Source organism: Hordeum vulgare, chromosome 7H, assembly GCF_904849725.1.
Source record: "Hordeum vulgare subsp. vulgare chromosome 7H, MorexV3_pseudomolecules_assembly, whole genome shotgun sequence".
Taxonomy (NCBI): domain Eukaryota; kingdom Viridiplantae; phylum Streptophyta; class Magnoliopsida; order Poales; family Poaceae; genus Hordeum; species Hordeum vulgare.
The window spans coordinates 395,027,050-395,043,324 of NC_058524.1; the positions used below are offsets into that span (position 1 = coordinate 395,027,050).

Genomic DNA, 16,275 nt, shown 5'->3' on the forward strand with positions numbered 1-16,275 from the left:
CTTGAACTTCTCAAACGTTTCAGACTTGTGCTTCATCAAGTAGATATATCCATACCTACTCAAATCGTGAGTGAAGGTGAGAAAATAGCGCTATCCGTCGCACGCCTCCACACTCATTGGACCGCACACATCGCTATGTATGATCTCCAACAAGTCACTTGCACGCTCCATTGTTCCGGAGAACGGAGTCTTAGTCATCTTGCCCATGAGGCATGGTTCACACGTGTCAAGTGATTCAAAATCAAGTGACTCCAAAAGCCCATCGGAATGGAGTTTCTTCATGCGCTTTACACCAATATGACATAAGCGGCAGTCCACAAAAACATGGCGCTATCATTGTTAACTCTACATCTTTTGGTCTCAATGTTATGTATATGTGTATCATCGCTATCGAGATTCAATATGAACAATCCTCTCACATTGGGTGCATGACCATAAAAGATATTACTCATAGAAATAGAACAACCATTTATTCTCTGACTTAAACGAGTAACCGTCTCGTAATAAACAAGATCCAGATATAATGTTCATGCTTAACGCATCACTAAATAACAACTATTTAAGTTCATAACTAATCCTGACAGTAATTGAAGTGAGACTGTGCCGACGGCGATTGCATCAACCTTGGAACCATTTCCCACGCGCATCGTCACTTCATCCTTCGCCAGCCTTCGTCTATTCCGTAGTTCCTGCTTCAAGTTGCAAATATGAGCAACAGAACCGGTATCAAATACCCAGGCAGTACTATGAGAGTTGGTTAAGTACACATCAATAACATGTATATCAAATATACCTGATTTTTCCTTGGTCGCCTTCTTATCAGCCAAATACTTGGGCAGTTGCGCTTCCAGTGACCCATTCCCTTGCAATAATAACACTCTGTTTCAGGCTTAGGTCCAGCCTTGGGTTTCTTTTTTGGATTTACAACAGGCTTGCCGCTCTTCTTGGAGTTACCCTTCTTGCCTTTGCCGTTTCTCTTGAAACCAGTGGTCTTATTGACCATCAACACTTGATGCTCTTTTCGGAGTTCTGACTTTGCGACTTTCAGCATCGTGAATAACTCGCCGGGTGACTTGTTCATCCCTTGCATGTTATAGTTCAACACAAAGCTCTTATAGCTAGGTGGCAGTGACTGAAGAATTTTGTCAGTGATAGCCTCTTGCGGGAGTTCAATCCCCAGCTCAACTAGACGGTTTGAGTACCCAGACATTTTGAGCACATGTTCACTGACAGACGAATTCTCCTCCATCTTGCAAGCATAGAATTTATTGGAGGTCTCATACCTCTCGATCCGGGCGTTCTTCTGAAAGATAAACTTCAACTTCTGGAACATCTCATATGCTCCATGACGCTCAAAGCGACATTGAAGTCCCGGTACCAAGCCATACAAGCCTGCACATTGAACTACTGAGTAGTCCTCCTTACATGTTAACCAGGCGTTCAAAACATCTTGGCTAGACGTAGCAGGTGGTTCATCTCCTAGTGCAGCATTAAGGACATAATCCTTCTTCCCATCTTGCAGGAGCAACTTTAGATTACGAGCCGAGTCTACAAAGTTGCTTCCATCATCTTTCTACTTAGCTTTCTCTAGGAACGTATTAAAATTCAGGGTTGCTACTGCGTGAGCCATTGATCTACTACACAAATATTGCAAAGTGGACTTAGACTATGTTTAAGATAATTAGAGTTTAACTAATCAAATTACTGATAAACTCCCACTCAAAAAGTACATTTCTCTAGTCATTTGAGTGGTACATGATCCAAATTCACTAACTCAAGTCCGATCATCACGTGAGTTGAGAATAGTTTCAGTGGTAAGCATCTCTATGCTAATCATATCAACTATACGATTCATGCTCGACCTTTCGGTCTCATGTGTTCCGAGGCCATATCTGCACATGCTAGGCTCGTTAAGTTTAACCCGAGTGTTCTGCGTGTGCAACTGTTTTGCACCCGTTTTATGTGAACGTTGAGTCTATCACACCCGATCATCACGTGGTGTCTCGAAACGACGAACTATCGCAACGGTGCACAGTCGAGGAGAACACAATTTCATCTTGAAATTTTAGTGAGAGATCACCTTATAATACTACCGTCGTTCTAAGCAAAATAAGGTGCATAAAAGGATTAACATCACATGCAATTCATAAGTGACATGATATGGCCATCATCTTGTGCTTCTTGATCTCCATCACCAAAGCACCGGCATGATCTGCTAGTCCCTGGCGCCACACCATGATCTCCATCATCATGATCTCCATCATTGTGTCGTCATCGAGGTTTTCATGCTATCTATGCTATTACTACTAAAGCTACGACCTAGCAATATAGTAAACGCATGTGCAAACACAAACGTTAGTTTAAAGACAACCCTATGGCTCATGTCGATTGTCGTAGCATCGACGTGCATGTCGATATCAACTATTACAACATGATCATCTCATACATCCAAGATATCACATCATGTCATTGGCCAGATCATATCACAAGCATACCCTGCAAAAACAAGTTAGATGTTCTCTAATTTGTTGTTGCATGTTTTACGTGGCTGCTATAGCTATCTAGTATGATCGCATCTGACTTACGCAAAAACCACAACGGAGATGTGCAAATTGCTATATAACCTCTCTCCAAGGACCGCCTCGGTCAAAACCAATTCAACTAAAGTTGAAGAAACCGACACCCGCCAATCATCTTTATGCAACGAGTTGCATGTCAGTCGATGAAACCAGTCTCTCGTAAGCGTACGAGTAATGTCAGTCTGGGCCGCTTCAATCCAACAATACCGCTGAATCGAGAAAAGACTAAGGAGGGCAGCAAATCGAACATCAACGCCCACAAAACTTTTGTGTTCTACTCGAGATAACATCTACGCATGAACCTAGCTCATGATGCCACTGTTGGGGAACTTTGCATGGGAAACAAAAAATTTCCTACGCACACGACGACCTATCATGGTGATGTCCATCTACGAGAGGAGATTAGATCTACGTACCTTTGTCGATTTCTAAGCAGGAAGCGTTAAGAAACGCGGTTGATGTAGTGGTACAGCTTCGTGATTCAAATCACCGTCGTCCCATGATCCGTTCCGATCTAGCGCACAACGGACGGCACCTCCGCGTTCAGCACACGTATAGCTCGATGACGATCTCGGCCTTCTTGATCCAGCAAGAGAGACGGAGAAGTAGATGAGTTCTCCGGCAGCGTGATGACGCTCTGGAGGTGGTGATGATCTACTCCTGCGGGGATCCCCCCGAGCTCCGCAGAAATCTGATCTAGAGGTAAAATTACGTGGTATAGGTTTGAGTTGCACGTGGCAAAGTTGCCTCTCAAAACCCCTAAAACCACCAATATGTATAGGAGGAGGGGAGGGGCTAGCCTTGGGGCTCAAGGAGCCCCAAGGTGCGCCGGGCGAAGGGAGGAGGTGGACTCCCACCCCAATTCGGTTTGGGGGAAGGAGACCTCCCTCTTTCCCTTTTTTTCCTTTGGTGTTTTTCCACTTGTGGCGCCATGGACCTATTGGGCTGGCCTCACCAGCCCACTAAGGGCTGGTGCGCCACCCTAGGGTCACTGGGCTCACTCCCGGGTGGGTGGGCCCCTTCCGGTGAATACCCGGAATCCTTTCATCACTCCCGGTACACTGCCGAAAATGCCCGAAACTTTCCGGTGACCAAATGAAACCATCCTATATATCAATCTTCTTCTATGGACCATTCCGGAAACCCTCGTGACATCCATGATCTCATCCGGGACTCCGAATAACATTCAGTAACTACACATATAGCTCAACTATACTAAAACATCATCGAACCTTAAGTGTGCAGACCCTGCGGGTTCGAGAACTATGTAGACATGACCCGAGACACTCCTCGGTCAATATCCAATAACGGGACCTGGATGCCCATATTGGATCCTACATATTCTCTGAAGACCTTATCGGTTGAACCTCAGTGCCAAGGATTCATATAATCCCGTATGTCATTCCCTTTGTCCTTCGGTATGTTACTTGCCCGAGATTCGATCGTCGGTATCCGCATACCTATTTCAATCTCGTTACCGGCAAGTCTCTTTACTCATTCCGTAATACAAGATCCCGTGACTTACACTTAGTCACATTGCTTGCAAGGCTTGTTTGTGATGTTGTATTACCGAGTGGGCCCCGAGATACCTCTTTGTCACATGGAGTGAGAAATCCCAGTCTTGATCTATACTAACTCAAGGACACCTTTGGAGATACCTGTAGAGCACCTTTATAGTCACCCAGTTATGTTGTGACGTTTGATACACACAAGTATTCCTCCGGTGTCAGTGAGTTATATGATCTCATGGTCATAGGAATAAATACTTAACACGCAGAAAACAATAGCAATAAAATGACACGATCACATGCTACGTCCATAGTTTGGGTCTAGTCCATTACATGATTCTCCTAATGATGTGATCCAGTTATCAAGTGACAACACTTGCATATAGTCACAAAACCTTGACTATCCTTGATCAACTGGCTAGCCAACTAGAGGCTTGCTAGGGACATTGTTTTGTCTATGTACCCACACATGTATCTATGTTTTCGTTCAATACAATTAGAGCATGGATAATAAACGATTATCTTGAAACAGGAAATATAATAATAACTATTTTATCATTGCATCTAGGGCATATTTCCAACAGTTTCATCTATACCTAAATATCTGTGTGATGTGCTTGGTCTCACCGGTATACATGAGTGTTCCCTTAACTTGCATCTTGCAGATTCTACCATTAAGAAACCTTTGGGTAGAATAAATGATGTTCGTATACTTGATAGTAGAAATTATTTGCATGTATATTTCATAGTTCTTGATATTGAATGCAGTCTATCTTGTGCAATAAAATTTGGGAGACCTTTCTTACGAACTATAGGTGCAATTATTCATATGAAAGAGGGAAGCATAAGGTTCCAATTCCCACTAAATAAAGGGATGGAACACTTACCTAGGAAGATAATTTAACTACCTTACGAATTTATCATGATGTTTACTTATGGGTGGAGTGTCAAAGATGGCAAAACTTGAAACTATGCATTATGCCTAGCGAGGGGCAGAAAACGATAGCGCTTGTTGGGAGGCAACCGAGTAGTTATCTTATTTTTCTTGTTCTACTTTCTGTTTATGTGAGATAATTAATTATTGCTACTGTCATTATTGTGTTTGTATGTTTAAATTAGTGTTTGTGTCAAGTAAAGACTTTGGGATGATTTGAACTATGAGTAGAATTGATACAGTGCAAAAACACAAACTTTTGCGTCAAGTGCACAATTTCTCTGATTCATTAGAATGTCTTTTTGATATGAATTTATAACACTATATTTCTTTGAAAATTCCTCAGGTTCTCCTAATATTTCATAGTGTGTGGAGTTACATAAGTAGGGCATCTTTGTTGATCACTACACACTGTTCTGTTTTAGACAGATTCTGTTTTTGCTTGCATAGTTTGCTTGTTTTGATGTTCTTATGGATTATATAGGGGGGTATAAGTCATGGATAAGTTATAATACGGTACCTTGTGCAATAATAAAATATGAATCAATTAATAACAATACCTAATGTTTATGGTTCGCCTATCCTAATAACGGATCTCACGAGTTTTCTATTGAGTTTTGTGTGCTGAAGTTCTCTAGTTTTGAGTGTTATCATGATGGATAAAGGAATAAGGAGCGGCAAAGGACCTAAGCTTGGGGATTCCCCATGTGACACAAGTCAAATTCTAGGAATACTCAAGCGTCCAAGCTTGCGGATGCCCCGGAAGGCATCCCCTCTTTCGTCTTAGTCCATCCATATGTCACTTGGAGCTACACTTTTATTCATCATATGATATGAGTTTTGCTTGGAACATCGTGTATTTATTTTTACTTTCTTTTAAATTCCCAGAATCGTTCTTTGCTGGACACACCCACTTGATAGGGAGACATATTCACCCTGATTTGTTAGAATACTCTGTGTGCTTCACTTATATCTTATGAGTTAAGCAATTACTCTAGTGCTTCACTTATATATTTTAGAGCACGGTGGCGTATAGATTTTATTGTAATAATTGCACTCTCGTTATTCACTTAAATTTTTTTGAGTTATAATAAATAGTGATGGTAATTTTCATGGGTTATAAGACTAGTCCAGAAATAATAGGTATTCATATAGTGCATAATCAAAACCTTCATGTAGCACACAAAAGAGAAATTGTGAGTTAATGATATTGATGTGGTAATATGAAAGGGCGTGAGTGCATGGTTGTTGGTTAGTGAAAATATTTATAGTTAAACGGTATTAATTTGATGTTCATCTAAATATTGGTTATGGGATGGTGATTATGTGTGAGCATTCCTATTCCTTGTTGAAATCATAATGCTATTTAGGTCCGGGGTGCATGATGGTTAACTCCTACCAACCTCCTCCCTAGGGGCATGCGTGTAGTACTTTGCTTCAAGAGAGCTAATAAAACCTTGCAATAAGTATGTGAGTTCTTTGTAACTAATGTGAATCCATGGATTTACGTACTCGCGCCACCTCATATTTGCTAGCCTCTTCGGTGCCATGCATTGCCCATTCTCACCTCAATGATCGGTGCAAACTTCGTTGGTGCATCCAAACCCCGCGACATGATACCCTTTGTTGCACATAAGCCACCTTATATCTTCCTCAAAAAAGCCACCATACCTACCTATCATGGCATTTCCATAGCCATTCTGATATATATTTCCTTGCAACTTCCACGGTTACATCATATGACTAGTACACTCATTGTCATATTGCTTTGCATGCTCATGTAGCTGACATAGTACTTGTGGCAAAGCCACCATTCATCATTTTTATACATGTTATGCTATATCATTGCACATCCCGGTACACTGCCAAGGGCATTCATATAGAGTCATATTGTTTTGTAATTTTTCATATCGAGTTGTGAGTAAAAAGAAGTGTGTTGTTATTCATTATTAGGGCACTATCTCAGTAAGGAAAGGATGATGGAGACAATGATTCCCCCACAAGTCGAGGTGAGACCCCGGACGAGAAATAAATGGAAAAAGAGAAAAGAAAGAAAAAAGACAAGAAAAAACGAGAGTAAAGAGAGAAGGGACAGTGCTACTACGTCTTTTTCCACACTTGTGCTTGAAAGTAGCACCATGTTTTTCGTATAGAGAGTCTCATGTTTTGTCACTTTCATATGCTCGTGGGAATTTTTCATTATAGAACTTGGCTTGTATATTCCGGTGGCGTGCTTCCTCAAATGTCTGAGGTCTTCATGAGCAAGCAAGCTGGATGCACACCCACTTACCTTCAGTTGAGTTTTCATACCCTTATAGCTCTAGTGCATTAGTTGCATGGAAATCCTTACTCCTCGCATTGATATTGATTGATGGGCATCTCCATAGCCCATTGATCCGCCTAGTTGATGTGAGACTTTCTTATTCTCCACTTTTACCCCTTTGAAACCTACCACCATATTATATTCGACCTATATGCTATGTCCATGGTTCACAATCATGTATTGAGTGGGTAATAAAAAGCTGAAGCGCGTTAAGAAGTACGATCCAATTAGCTGGGTTAACACCGTGGTGCTTGACATTTGTATTTATGTGGTGAAGTCGGAGCCATGCCATGCTAATATGATAAAATAAATGGGGGTAAACATTCTTTAAGGATCGTGCATTTTGAACATTGATGATTATGTTACTTATGTTCATGGATATTACTATGTTGATGTTTGTTTATTCATCGTTTATCAATGATAATACCTACAAGATATTACATGTTCGGTAGCATGTCACGTCAATTTTTTTTGTTTTTGTCATTTACCTAGTCGAGGACGAGCAAGAATTAAGCTTGGCAATGCCGATACGTCTCCAACGTATCTATAATTTTTGATTGTTCCATGTTATTATATTAACATTCTAGGATGCTTTTTGAAATTTACTTGTTGTTTTATATTATTTGTTAGCACTAACCTATTAACCTAGTGGCAAGTGACAGTTGATGTTTTTTTGCATCTTTTTGGCTTTTCAGGAATATTGTACCAAACGAAGTCCAAATACGTGGAAGCTTCAGAAGTAGACCGGAGGCCCCACGGGGGGGGGGGGGGGCAAGCCAATAGGGCACGCCCAGGGGGGTGGTCATGCCCTAATGGTTTCGGGCCACCTACCTTGGCCTCCGTCATTCCTCTTTGTCCTATAAATGCACATTAATCCCAAAAAATCTAAGGAGCCTCCCTAAACACCTTTTCTACCGCCGCAAGTCTCTGTTCCGTCGTGTGCCCATTTGAAGCCATGTTCTGGTGCCTTATCGGAAGGGGGTAGAACGTGGATGGCCTCTATATCAACCTTGCTGCTCTCATGATGATGTGTGAGTAGTTTTCCACAGACCTACGGGTCCGTACTTAGTACTTAGTAACTATGCGCTTTTCTATCAATTGCCCAATAGTAATTTGTTTACCCAGTGTATGCTTTCTATGAGAGAGAAGCCTCTATTGAAAACTATGGCCCTCGAATCTATTCATAAATATATTTACAAAAATACTAAAAACCTTGCTGCCTTTTATTATTTTTATTTTATTTTTATATTTAATATATTTCAGCTATATATCTATCACTACATATCGTTTGCAAGTAGAGATCAAGGGGTTGACAACCCTCTTTCCCGCATTGGGTGCAAGTGTTTGCTCTTTTGTGTGTAGGCATCGAAGACGGGAAATTCCGTGGTCCTCCTATTAGTTCGATAACTTTAGTTTTCACTGAGGGGAATACTTGTCTATATTGTGTTGCATCATCTCCTCCTCTTCGGATAAAAACCCAACGCGAATCACAAGTATCAATACACACGTCCTATAAGTCCCTGAGGAGTTTGGTATAGCCAATGGAAGTCGACCCCTAAAAATGTATGTCTTCAACTAAAGACTTTGATGCTTTTCTGGAATACTTTCAAAATGAATAAATTGGTGTGACCTTGAAGATATTGATGCGAGAACAATGAAGCTTGAAGACATTTGTTTTGTTAGTTTCTTTTCCTCGTTTTGAGTCATAGGAAACATCGTACTATTAAATGGGGTTGAGGTAATACTAAGGAAAAATTTCAAGTGACGCTCATCTCAAGACCTACACGTTCCCAATCCTTCGAGTGAAGCCTTTGGAAATATCTTACACTCCAGTCAAATTCTTCAGCGACATAAACGAATTCCTTCTGGTCTCTAAGGAAATTGGTCCGAGTGAGGAGTTAGGATTTTGCTAGTGCGAATTGCCAACTGCGAGGAATATGATATCCCTGAGGAATTTGAGAGTTTGAAATGCCGACCGTTGTTGTGCTTAACGCGAGCCTTCCAAATGATCTTATCCTTAAAACTGTTATATCATTAGGGTCATATATGTCTTATCATGTCGGGTTGCACCCTGGCTATAAATAACCCCCCAATCACTAGCTGGTTGGCTACTCCGAGATAGATTGACAATTGTCATTTTGAGCAATGCATCCTTCAAAGACTTTGATAGAATCATTTGTGAGGTAAAACCCAAAACCCAAAACACCAAAAACCCAAAGTGATTGAGCATCACTGAAGATATTGTCCTATGTGGAACTAACACTTTTTTATATTTGAAGACTCTGCATCTTCGAGACGGTTAGGCGTCATGGTCTAGAGCATCCAAGAGGAATTGTGGATCGTCGGGTGTCCGAGTTTGTGAAGGTTTGGAAGTCTAGCTTGAAGACTTACCACAAGTGATTGGTCGGAGTCTGTGTGACTCTAACTCAAGGATTATATGCTAAGGACTGTGTGTCCTTTGTTTTAAATACCAAGCCTCTCCAAACTATATGTATGGCTGTCACAACAGTTGGAACTGGCAGACCAAATCATTGTCTTCACCGAGCAACTGGTTATATCTCCTCAACTCTTTTCATTCCTCGTATACTTGTTGATGAGATTAATAGTTATTGTTTGAAGACTTCGACTAAATACTATCTCAATTTCCTCAATCCAACTTCTTCAGTCACCTTGTCTTTAGCCTGCTTATCTTGATTACTCGTTACTTGTGCTTTGTGTATGTTTTGTTTCACCGTGATGACTTTGCTACTGCCATGTTATGCATGCACTTGAGTACTTAATCCGCTGCCTATATTTCGTCACTTCGAAAATTCCTCAGATAGAAATTCCTCAGGGGCGCATTTGTAAAGATCTCCTATTCACCCCCGTCTAGTCGATATAACGCACTTTCATGTGTAGTCACTTATGTAATTGTATGTTCAAGTTTGTTATGCAACAATGTTGGTGTTCTGTAGAAAGAGCATAGATGTTGTCCAAATAGAGAAAATCACATCTCATACAATTGTTTACCAGCAACCGTCTGCCCATAACACACACAACTTGTGAGGATAAATCATCTTTGTTTTTATTGGTCTTTGTTCACAATTCTGACTAATGAACTCTTTGCTTGTATCATACACACCTTCTTATGCTAACTCGTTTGTGTTCTGCTGGATCAATGCAAATAATTTATCCGAGTGAACTGAATTATGTACTTCACACACATATGTGTTTTGTCAATCATTTGTGTTATCATGGCTAATCGCAAACAGTTCATAAGCAACAAATGTATGCCATGCATCACACACATAAGTTTCATCTGAATCGTGCCTAATGGATCATCCGTTGCACACAGTTTGTTCTATCAGCGACGGAGCTAGAACTATACCGTTTGCGATTGGTGGATCGCACACAGTTTGGTCAAAGGGTCTCAGATGCATGTGTCGCCTTAGGACCTTCCTGCGGTAGTGCAAGTTACTCTGGATATTGTGTTACCGAGTGGTCCCAGAGATATCTCTCTGTCATACGGAGTGGCAAATCTTAGTCTCAGTCCATACAACCCAACAAACACCTTCGGAGATACCTGTAGAGCACCTTTATGATCACCCACTTACGAGGCGATGTTTGGATACACACTAAGTATTCTTTCGGTGTGAGGGAGTTGTACGATATCATGGTCTAAGGAACACATACTTGACATGAAGAAAGTTGTAGCAATTAAACTATGTGATGCGATCATATGCTAAGCTTAAAGTTGGGTCTTGTCCATCACATCACTCTCCTAATGATGTGATCCCGTTATAAAACCACAACTCATGTCTATGGTTAGGAAACCTTAACCGTCTTTGATAAACGAGTTAGTCTAGTGGAGGCTCACTAGGGATATTGTATTATTTTATGTATCAACACATGTATTTAGTTTACGGCCAATACAATTCTAGCATGGATAATAAACATTTATCATGAACAAGGAAATGTGACAATAAACAATTTATTATTTCCTCTAGAGAATATTTCCAACAAACGCAAGGCCATCTCCCACGAAGACGGTGGTCGCCAGCTGCCAGCGGTGTATAGGTATCGACGTGGTTCAATTTTGTGTATAACCTAGTTGTGGCAAGCGAACAACATGCGCCGGGCTAGTTTACTTTAACAACGTCGGGTTAGTGGCCTTGGAGTTGTGGCGGATGTTGCAGGTCCTTTCACACTGTGTGGAGTGAGAGCGGCCAGATACACACTTCATCATGAGAGGTCTCATGATGGTAGTTTTGTTGATGTTTGGTGGGGAGATGTCCTACCCTTTCGCTAGTGTCACTCCGACCTGGCGTCGAGTACTGCCTAGAAAATTACCGGAAGATCTACTGCCAAGATGGTGATGGGAGCATCGCTTCAAGCCCGAGATGAAAACTCTTGTTCCGACCTTCATTGGTCGGGCTCAGTAGTGATAAACTTGTATCGTTACCATGATGAAGGCGTTATCTTTTTGCCGGTGTGATGACCTTTATTGGTTTGTCTCATCGGTTAGGATGGCAATTAGTATCCTTATTGTCTGTTACTAGACATGGCGATGAAGGCATAAGGGTATGTATCCTTATTGAAGGCGTTGTGTGGAAGAAGTCGACTTAGTCATGGATGAGAATTTCATATCTTGTAATGGTTTTGTTGTAATTGTCTCTGTTTATGCTCAGTTTGTTGATTTTTTGGCCTTGCCACCTTGCATCAACTTTAGTACAGATGGGTGCATGCGTCACAATGATGTAGAGGTCGAGGGTTTTCAACCTTCTCTTTGAAAAAAGAGAATGTATTAACTACATTGTTGAACTGGATTTAGTTGTGTTGTCCCAAAGGCAAGCGTGGGGTTTTAGAGACCATAGATGGCGTACTAGAGGCATGGTGAACCGTACAAACCTTGTGCGAGTGTCGAGACACTAATCCTATCTTATCATGTCTTATCTTAATTCTAGTGTTCACCTATATTTACAACTGTCCCAATCCTGTGTTTCAAAAGTAGGAACAATTTACTTCTTTTATCTTGATGCCTTTTCTATTAGATGGGCCGCTAACCGCGAATGAGCACCTGGTGGACTGTGGCAAGGAATGGCTTCTGAATGTTTGTCGATTTGTTTTGAGGTCTCTCGAGATATGGTAATCATGCTTATATGGCGTGTTTGACAATTACATAATGATTTGGTCCATGGTAAGGAGATCCCACATGCGCTTGTGACAATGATCTTCTTGGACAACTATTACAAATCAATTGGTGATGCCTGGAAGTATAGCACTGTCGATATTCTGGATGGTAAGATGCCGGCCTACGAGGCTTCGAGGCCGTCGACACCAAATCCCTCTACGTGTACACGGACCCTCAATGGCTGGCACTGCCGTTGGGGTAGGTGGCCCTTTTGATGGATTGCTCATTCTCGGAGGGTACATAATGGTGGGCATGATTCCTAGGAAGCACGACGGCATAGTCATTTTTGCAGTTTGCTGGTATATTTCCAATTATAATGACTCTTTGAAGGTGGAGCTGTGCGTGATCATGCATGTTATAACACCGGCTGCACAAAATACCTCCCTACGAGTCATCATTCAGTCGGATTCTACTGAGGCACTTACAAGTTTATCTTCTAATGGTCTCTCTCGCTTTGATATGGTTATGTAGTGGCGGAGATAAAAGCAACACCGAGAATATGGAGTTTATTTCTTAAAAACTTTGTCATGAACAAAATAATGTGACAGATTGTTTGGTCAAGCATAGTCGCTTAAAATATATCACGGTTATGTGGTTAGACCAGTGACCGCGTTGTATCATGAAACTTTTGCCTCTCGACCGTAACACCATAAGTATGGAATAAAACTCCTTTTTATCCGAAAAAAGATGTGATTATAACGTTTATCCCTCGTTTGGAAGTAAGTTCTGATCTAACTGGGGACACAAGCAAAGATACATGAATTAAGAGTAAAATGAACTCTTGATCCGTTGCTCCCCGTAGAAAGAAGGGACATGTAGAAAGGAAAACGCAGTGCCACGTTCCATTCGACCACCACTGCCGCCCGGCGATTAGTTTAATGCTCCCCCCGGCCGCGCCGCGCTGTGCGTCACTGGAAAGATAAAAGATGGCCCGCTGGCCTGTTTGGGGTGGCTCCCCACCTCGTTGCGCAATGAATGGTGATGATGCGGGTTTCCTTTACTCATTCTTCCTCCACCAGACCACCACTCCGTGGTTCGTCGTGCTCCCTTCCATTCCATGCTCTGCTCTGGTGGTTTCCTGTTCCGTTCCGGGAGTGTTCTTCTTTGACAGGGAGCGGCTGCCGCCATGGCGAAGGAGACCGAGTACTACGACGCGCTCGGCGTCAGCCCCGCCGCCTCGGACGACGAGATCCGCAAGGCCTACTACATCAAGGTCCCCGTTTTTCCTGCCTGCCCAGCACATTGTCGCTTTCCGCTAGCTTGCTGATTTGGAGGTTTCGTTTCCTGTCCTGTCTTCAGGCGAGGCAGGTGCACCCTGACAAGAACCCCGACGATCCGCAGGCGTCCGACAAGTTTCAGGTTCTCGCCACATCTGGTTCGACTCAAGTCGATATTGTAGCAGGATCGGTTGGTTTGATTCCTTTGGTGGGTGGGTGTTGAGCTTCTTCTTGTTGTTATGGTACTATGTATGCAGGCTCTTGGAGAGGCCTACCAGGTCCTGAGCGACCCTTTGCAGAGAAAGGCCTATGATGGCTATGGCAAGAGTAGCATATCCAGGTGTCTGCCCTTCCCCAGTTGATCCCATTCCCATCCCAGATGAAACTCGGTTCGGGAGCAGTAATTCAAGCCTCACTCTGACAATATATTTCTGTGTTTTTCAGGGACAACATTCTGGATGGTGCTCTGGTCTTCACCCTCCTGTTCGGGAGCGAGCTGTTCGAGGACTACGTTGGACATCTTGCAATGGCAACAATGGCTTCCTCAGAGATGGCCAGTGGCTACAACAACAACGCCGAGAAGCTCCAGGACAGGCTCAAGGTAGGCACATAGCTCCGGCTGCCCAAAACGTGCACATATCATGTTTTTTACCGCACTCTAAAAAAACACTGCTGCGATGAAGGGTGTACAAAGGGAACGAGAAGAGAAGCTAGCTAGGTTCCTCAACAAGTTCCTCTCGCAGTATGTCAGCGGCGACACGGAGGGATTCGCTCATCGTGCCGAATCTGAGGCCAAAAGGCTTTCCAGCACTTGTCAGTATGATGATCCCTACGAACTACGTAGTACTCTAGTACAGTTGTCTTGTTCCCTCCATGGTTTTCATCTGAATCTTTGTGTAATGGTTTCTGCTTACAGCATATGCGCTAGACATTCGTCGCACCATAGGGTACGTTTACTCCCGACAAGCCGCCAAGGAGCTTGGCAAGAAGGCCATGTACCTGGGAGTTCCATTCCTGACCGAGTGGGTGAGGAACAAGGGCCACCTCTGGAGGTCACAGATCACAGCAGCCAAAGGTGAAAACATTCGCAATGGTTGCCATGGTTGTGATGGTTGAAGTTGCCGACTGATTAAGGGGCGAAGAGAACAATGCAGGAGCTCTGCAGCTGCTGCAGCTGCAAGAGGAGGCATGCCGGCAGAGCGCCAAGGACGGCGGTGCTGCCACCGAGAAGGACGTCGACATGCAGATGAGAATGAACAAGGACCTGATGATGAGCTCAATCTGGAAGCTCAACGTTGTGGATATTGAAGTCACGCTCTTGCATGTCTGTGAAATGGTATGCGCGTCTTCTTTACTGAAATACTCCCATATTAATTTGTTTCTGAACATAAATATGATTTGACAAGTTTTTGACTTCTTCTCAGGTGTTGCATGAAAATAATGTCAAGAAAGAGGATCTTAAAGCCCGTGCAATGGCCTTGAGAAATCTCGGAAAAATATTTCAGGTACTACATTATTTGACGTTTTCTTTTGGACAATTCCAGGAGGTACATGTGTGAATAAACAAACCTGAACTGAGTATATTTCATGAATTCCATCTTTGATCAACTGGAACGAGAATAGAGAGAAAAGGAGGCATTACCAGGGCCATCAAAGCCAACCGTTCTCGATGATGACAGCAGCTCAGATGAAAGTTCAGACGAGGAGGCATCACGGGCAGTGACATATCGGACTCCTGCGCTTACTCAGGCAAATTTTCAACAATCATACAAACATATGTATGCGTTGCACATTCAATTATGTTTAGTGAGATAAGTTCAATAATGTTGTTGTACAGGGAATTGGCAGGCTATTTAGGTGCTTATGCAACCCCGCATATGATGTTGACGATGACTTCGAAGCCCGGAAATGAAGCAGGGACACCACGAAACCTTTCAAAGATACCCGAGTTATACCAGATATATGATTCTGAACAGCTGGAGTCATGCACCACCATCCTTCGGTTACCTGAAGGGTATGGATATACGTTTATATGCTGCTTCAGGCTTCAGCACTGGTGATCAGATCCAACAGTTAAAGCTTTAGATTACCCACTTTTCACTCGCATGACCATAGCCTTTGAAATAGACCATGTTTGATTGTGCCGTGCTTTCTGTAATTGTTCTATTTTGGTGTTTCTGCGAAAAATAATAATAGAAAATCGGTTGTCTTAGATAAAGGGCCCTTTTCATTGACTCATAATCTAGCATGACGGGTATAAAAACAAAAGAGCTGGCCAGGAACCAAGCAAACCCGTCAAAGCCCGAATGGCGCAAGTCGCAGATCAATGTGGCAAAAGAAACAGTACCACCAAAATCTAACATTCGTAGACACTTCGACGATACCACACCTCCAATGCAAATGTGCCGGTGGTAAATCTGGGCATGGCCAAGGCAGTGGCGGATCCAGCCCAACATGGCAGGGTGGTCCAACAATGTAATTCTTAATAGAAATATAGTTTTTCTATTTTTCTCTATGATATATAGACTATGTGAAAATTTCAGG

General features: G+C 42.5%; 1 protein-coding gene across 3 annotated transcripts; it reads left to right on the plus strand.

Annotated features, from left to right (window-relative positions):
- The first annotated feature begins 13,406 nt into the window (after positions 1-13,406).
- On the plus strand, positions 13,407-15,943 carry LOC123407535 (chaperone protein dnaJ 10). 3 transcript variants are annotated; one of them, XM_045100699.1, is made up of 10 exons: positions 13,407-13,727; positions 13,814-13,889; positions 13,989-14,071; positions 14,176-14,332; positions 14,415-14,544; positions 14,648-14,806; positions 14,886-15,067; positions 15,156-15,236; positions 15,355-15,480; positions 15,569-15,943. In XM_045100699.1, the coding sequence occupies exons 1-10, from the start codon at positions 13,441-13,443 to the stop codon at positions 15,641-15,643; spliced, it is 1,356 nt and encodes a 451-aa protein (XP_044956634.1). In that variant the 5' UTR covers positions 13,407-13,440; the 3' UTR covers positions 15,644-15,943. The 3 variants fall into 3 exon arrangements, with proteins under 3 accessions (XP_044956634.1, XP_044956636.1, XP_044956635.1); XM_045100700.1 differs by having other exon boundaries at positions 13,518-13,727; positions 13,814-13,873; XM_045100701.1 differs by lacking the exons at positions 15,355-15,480; positions 15,569-15,943 and having other exon boundaries at positions 14,876-15,067.
- The last annotated feature ends 332 nt before the right edge of the window (positions 15,944-16,275 follow it).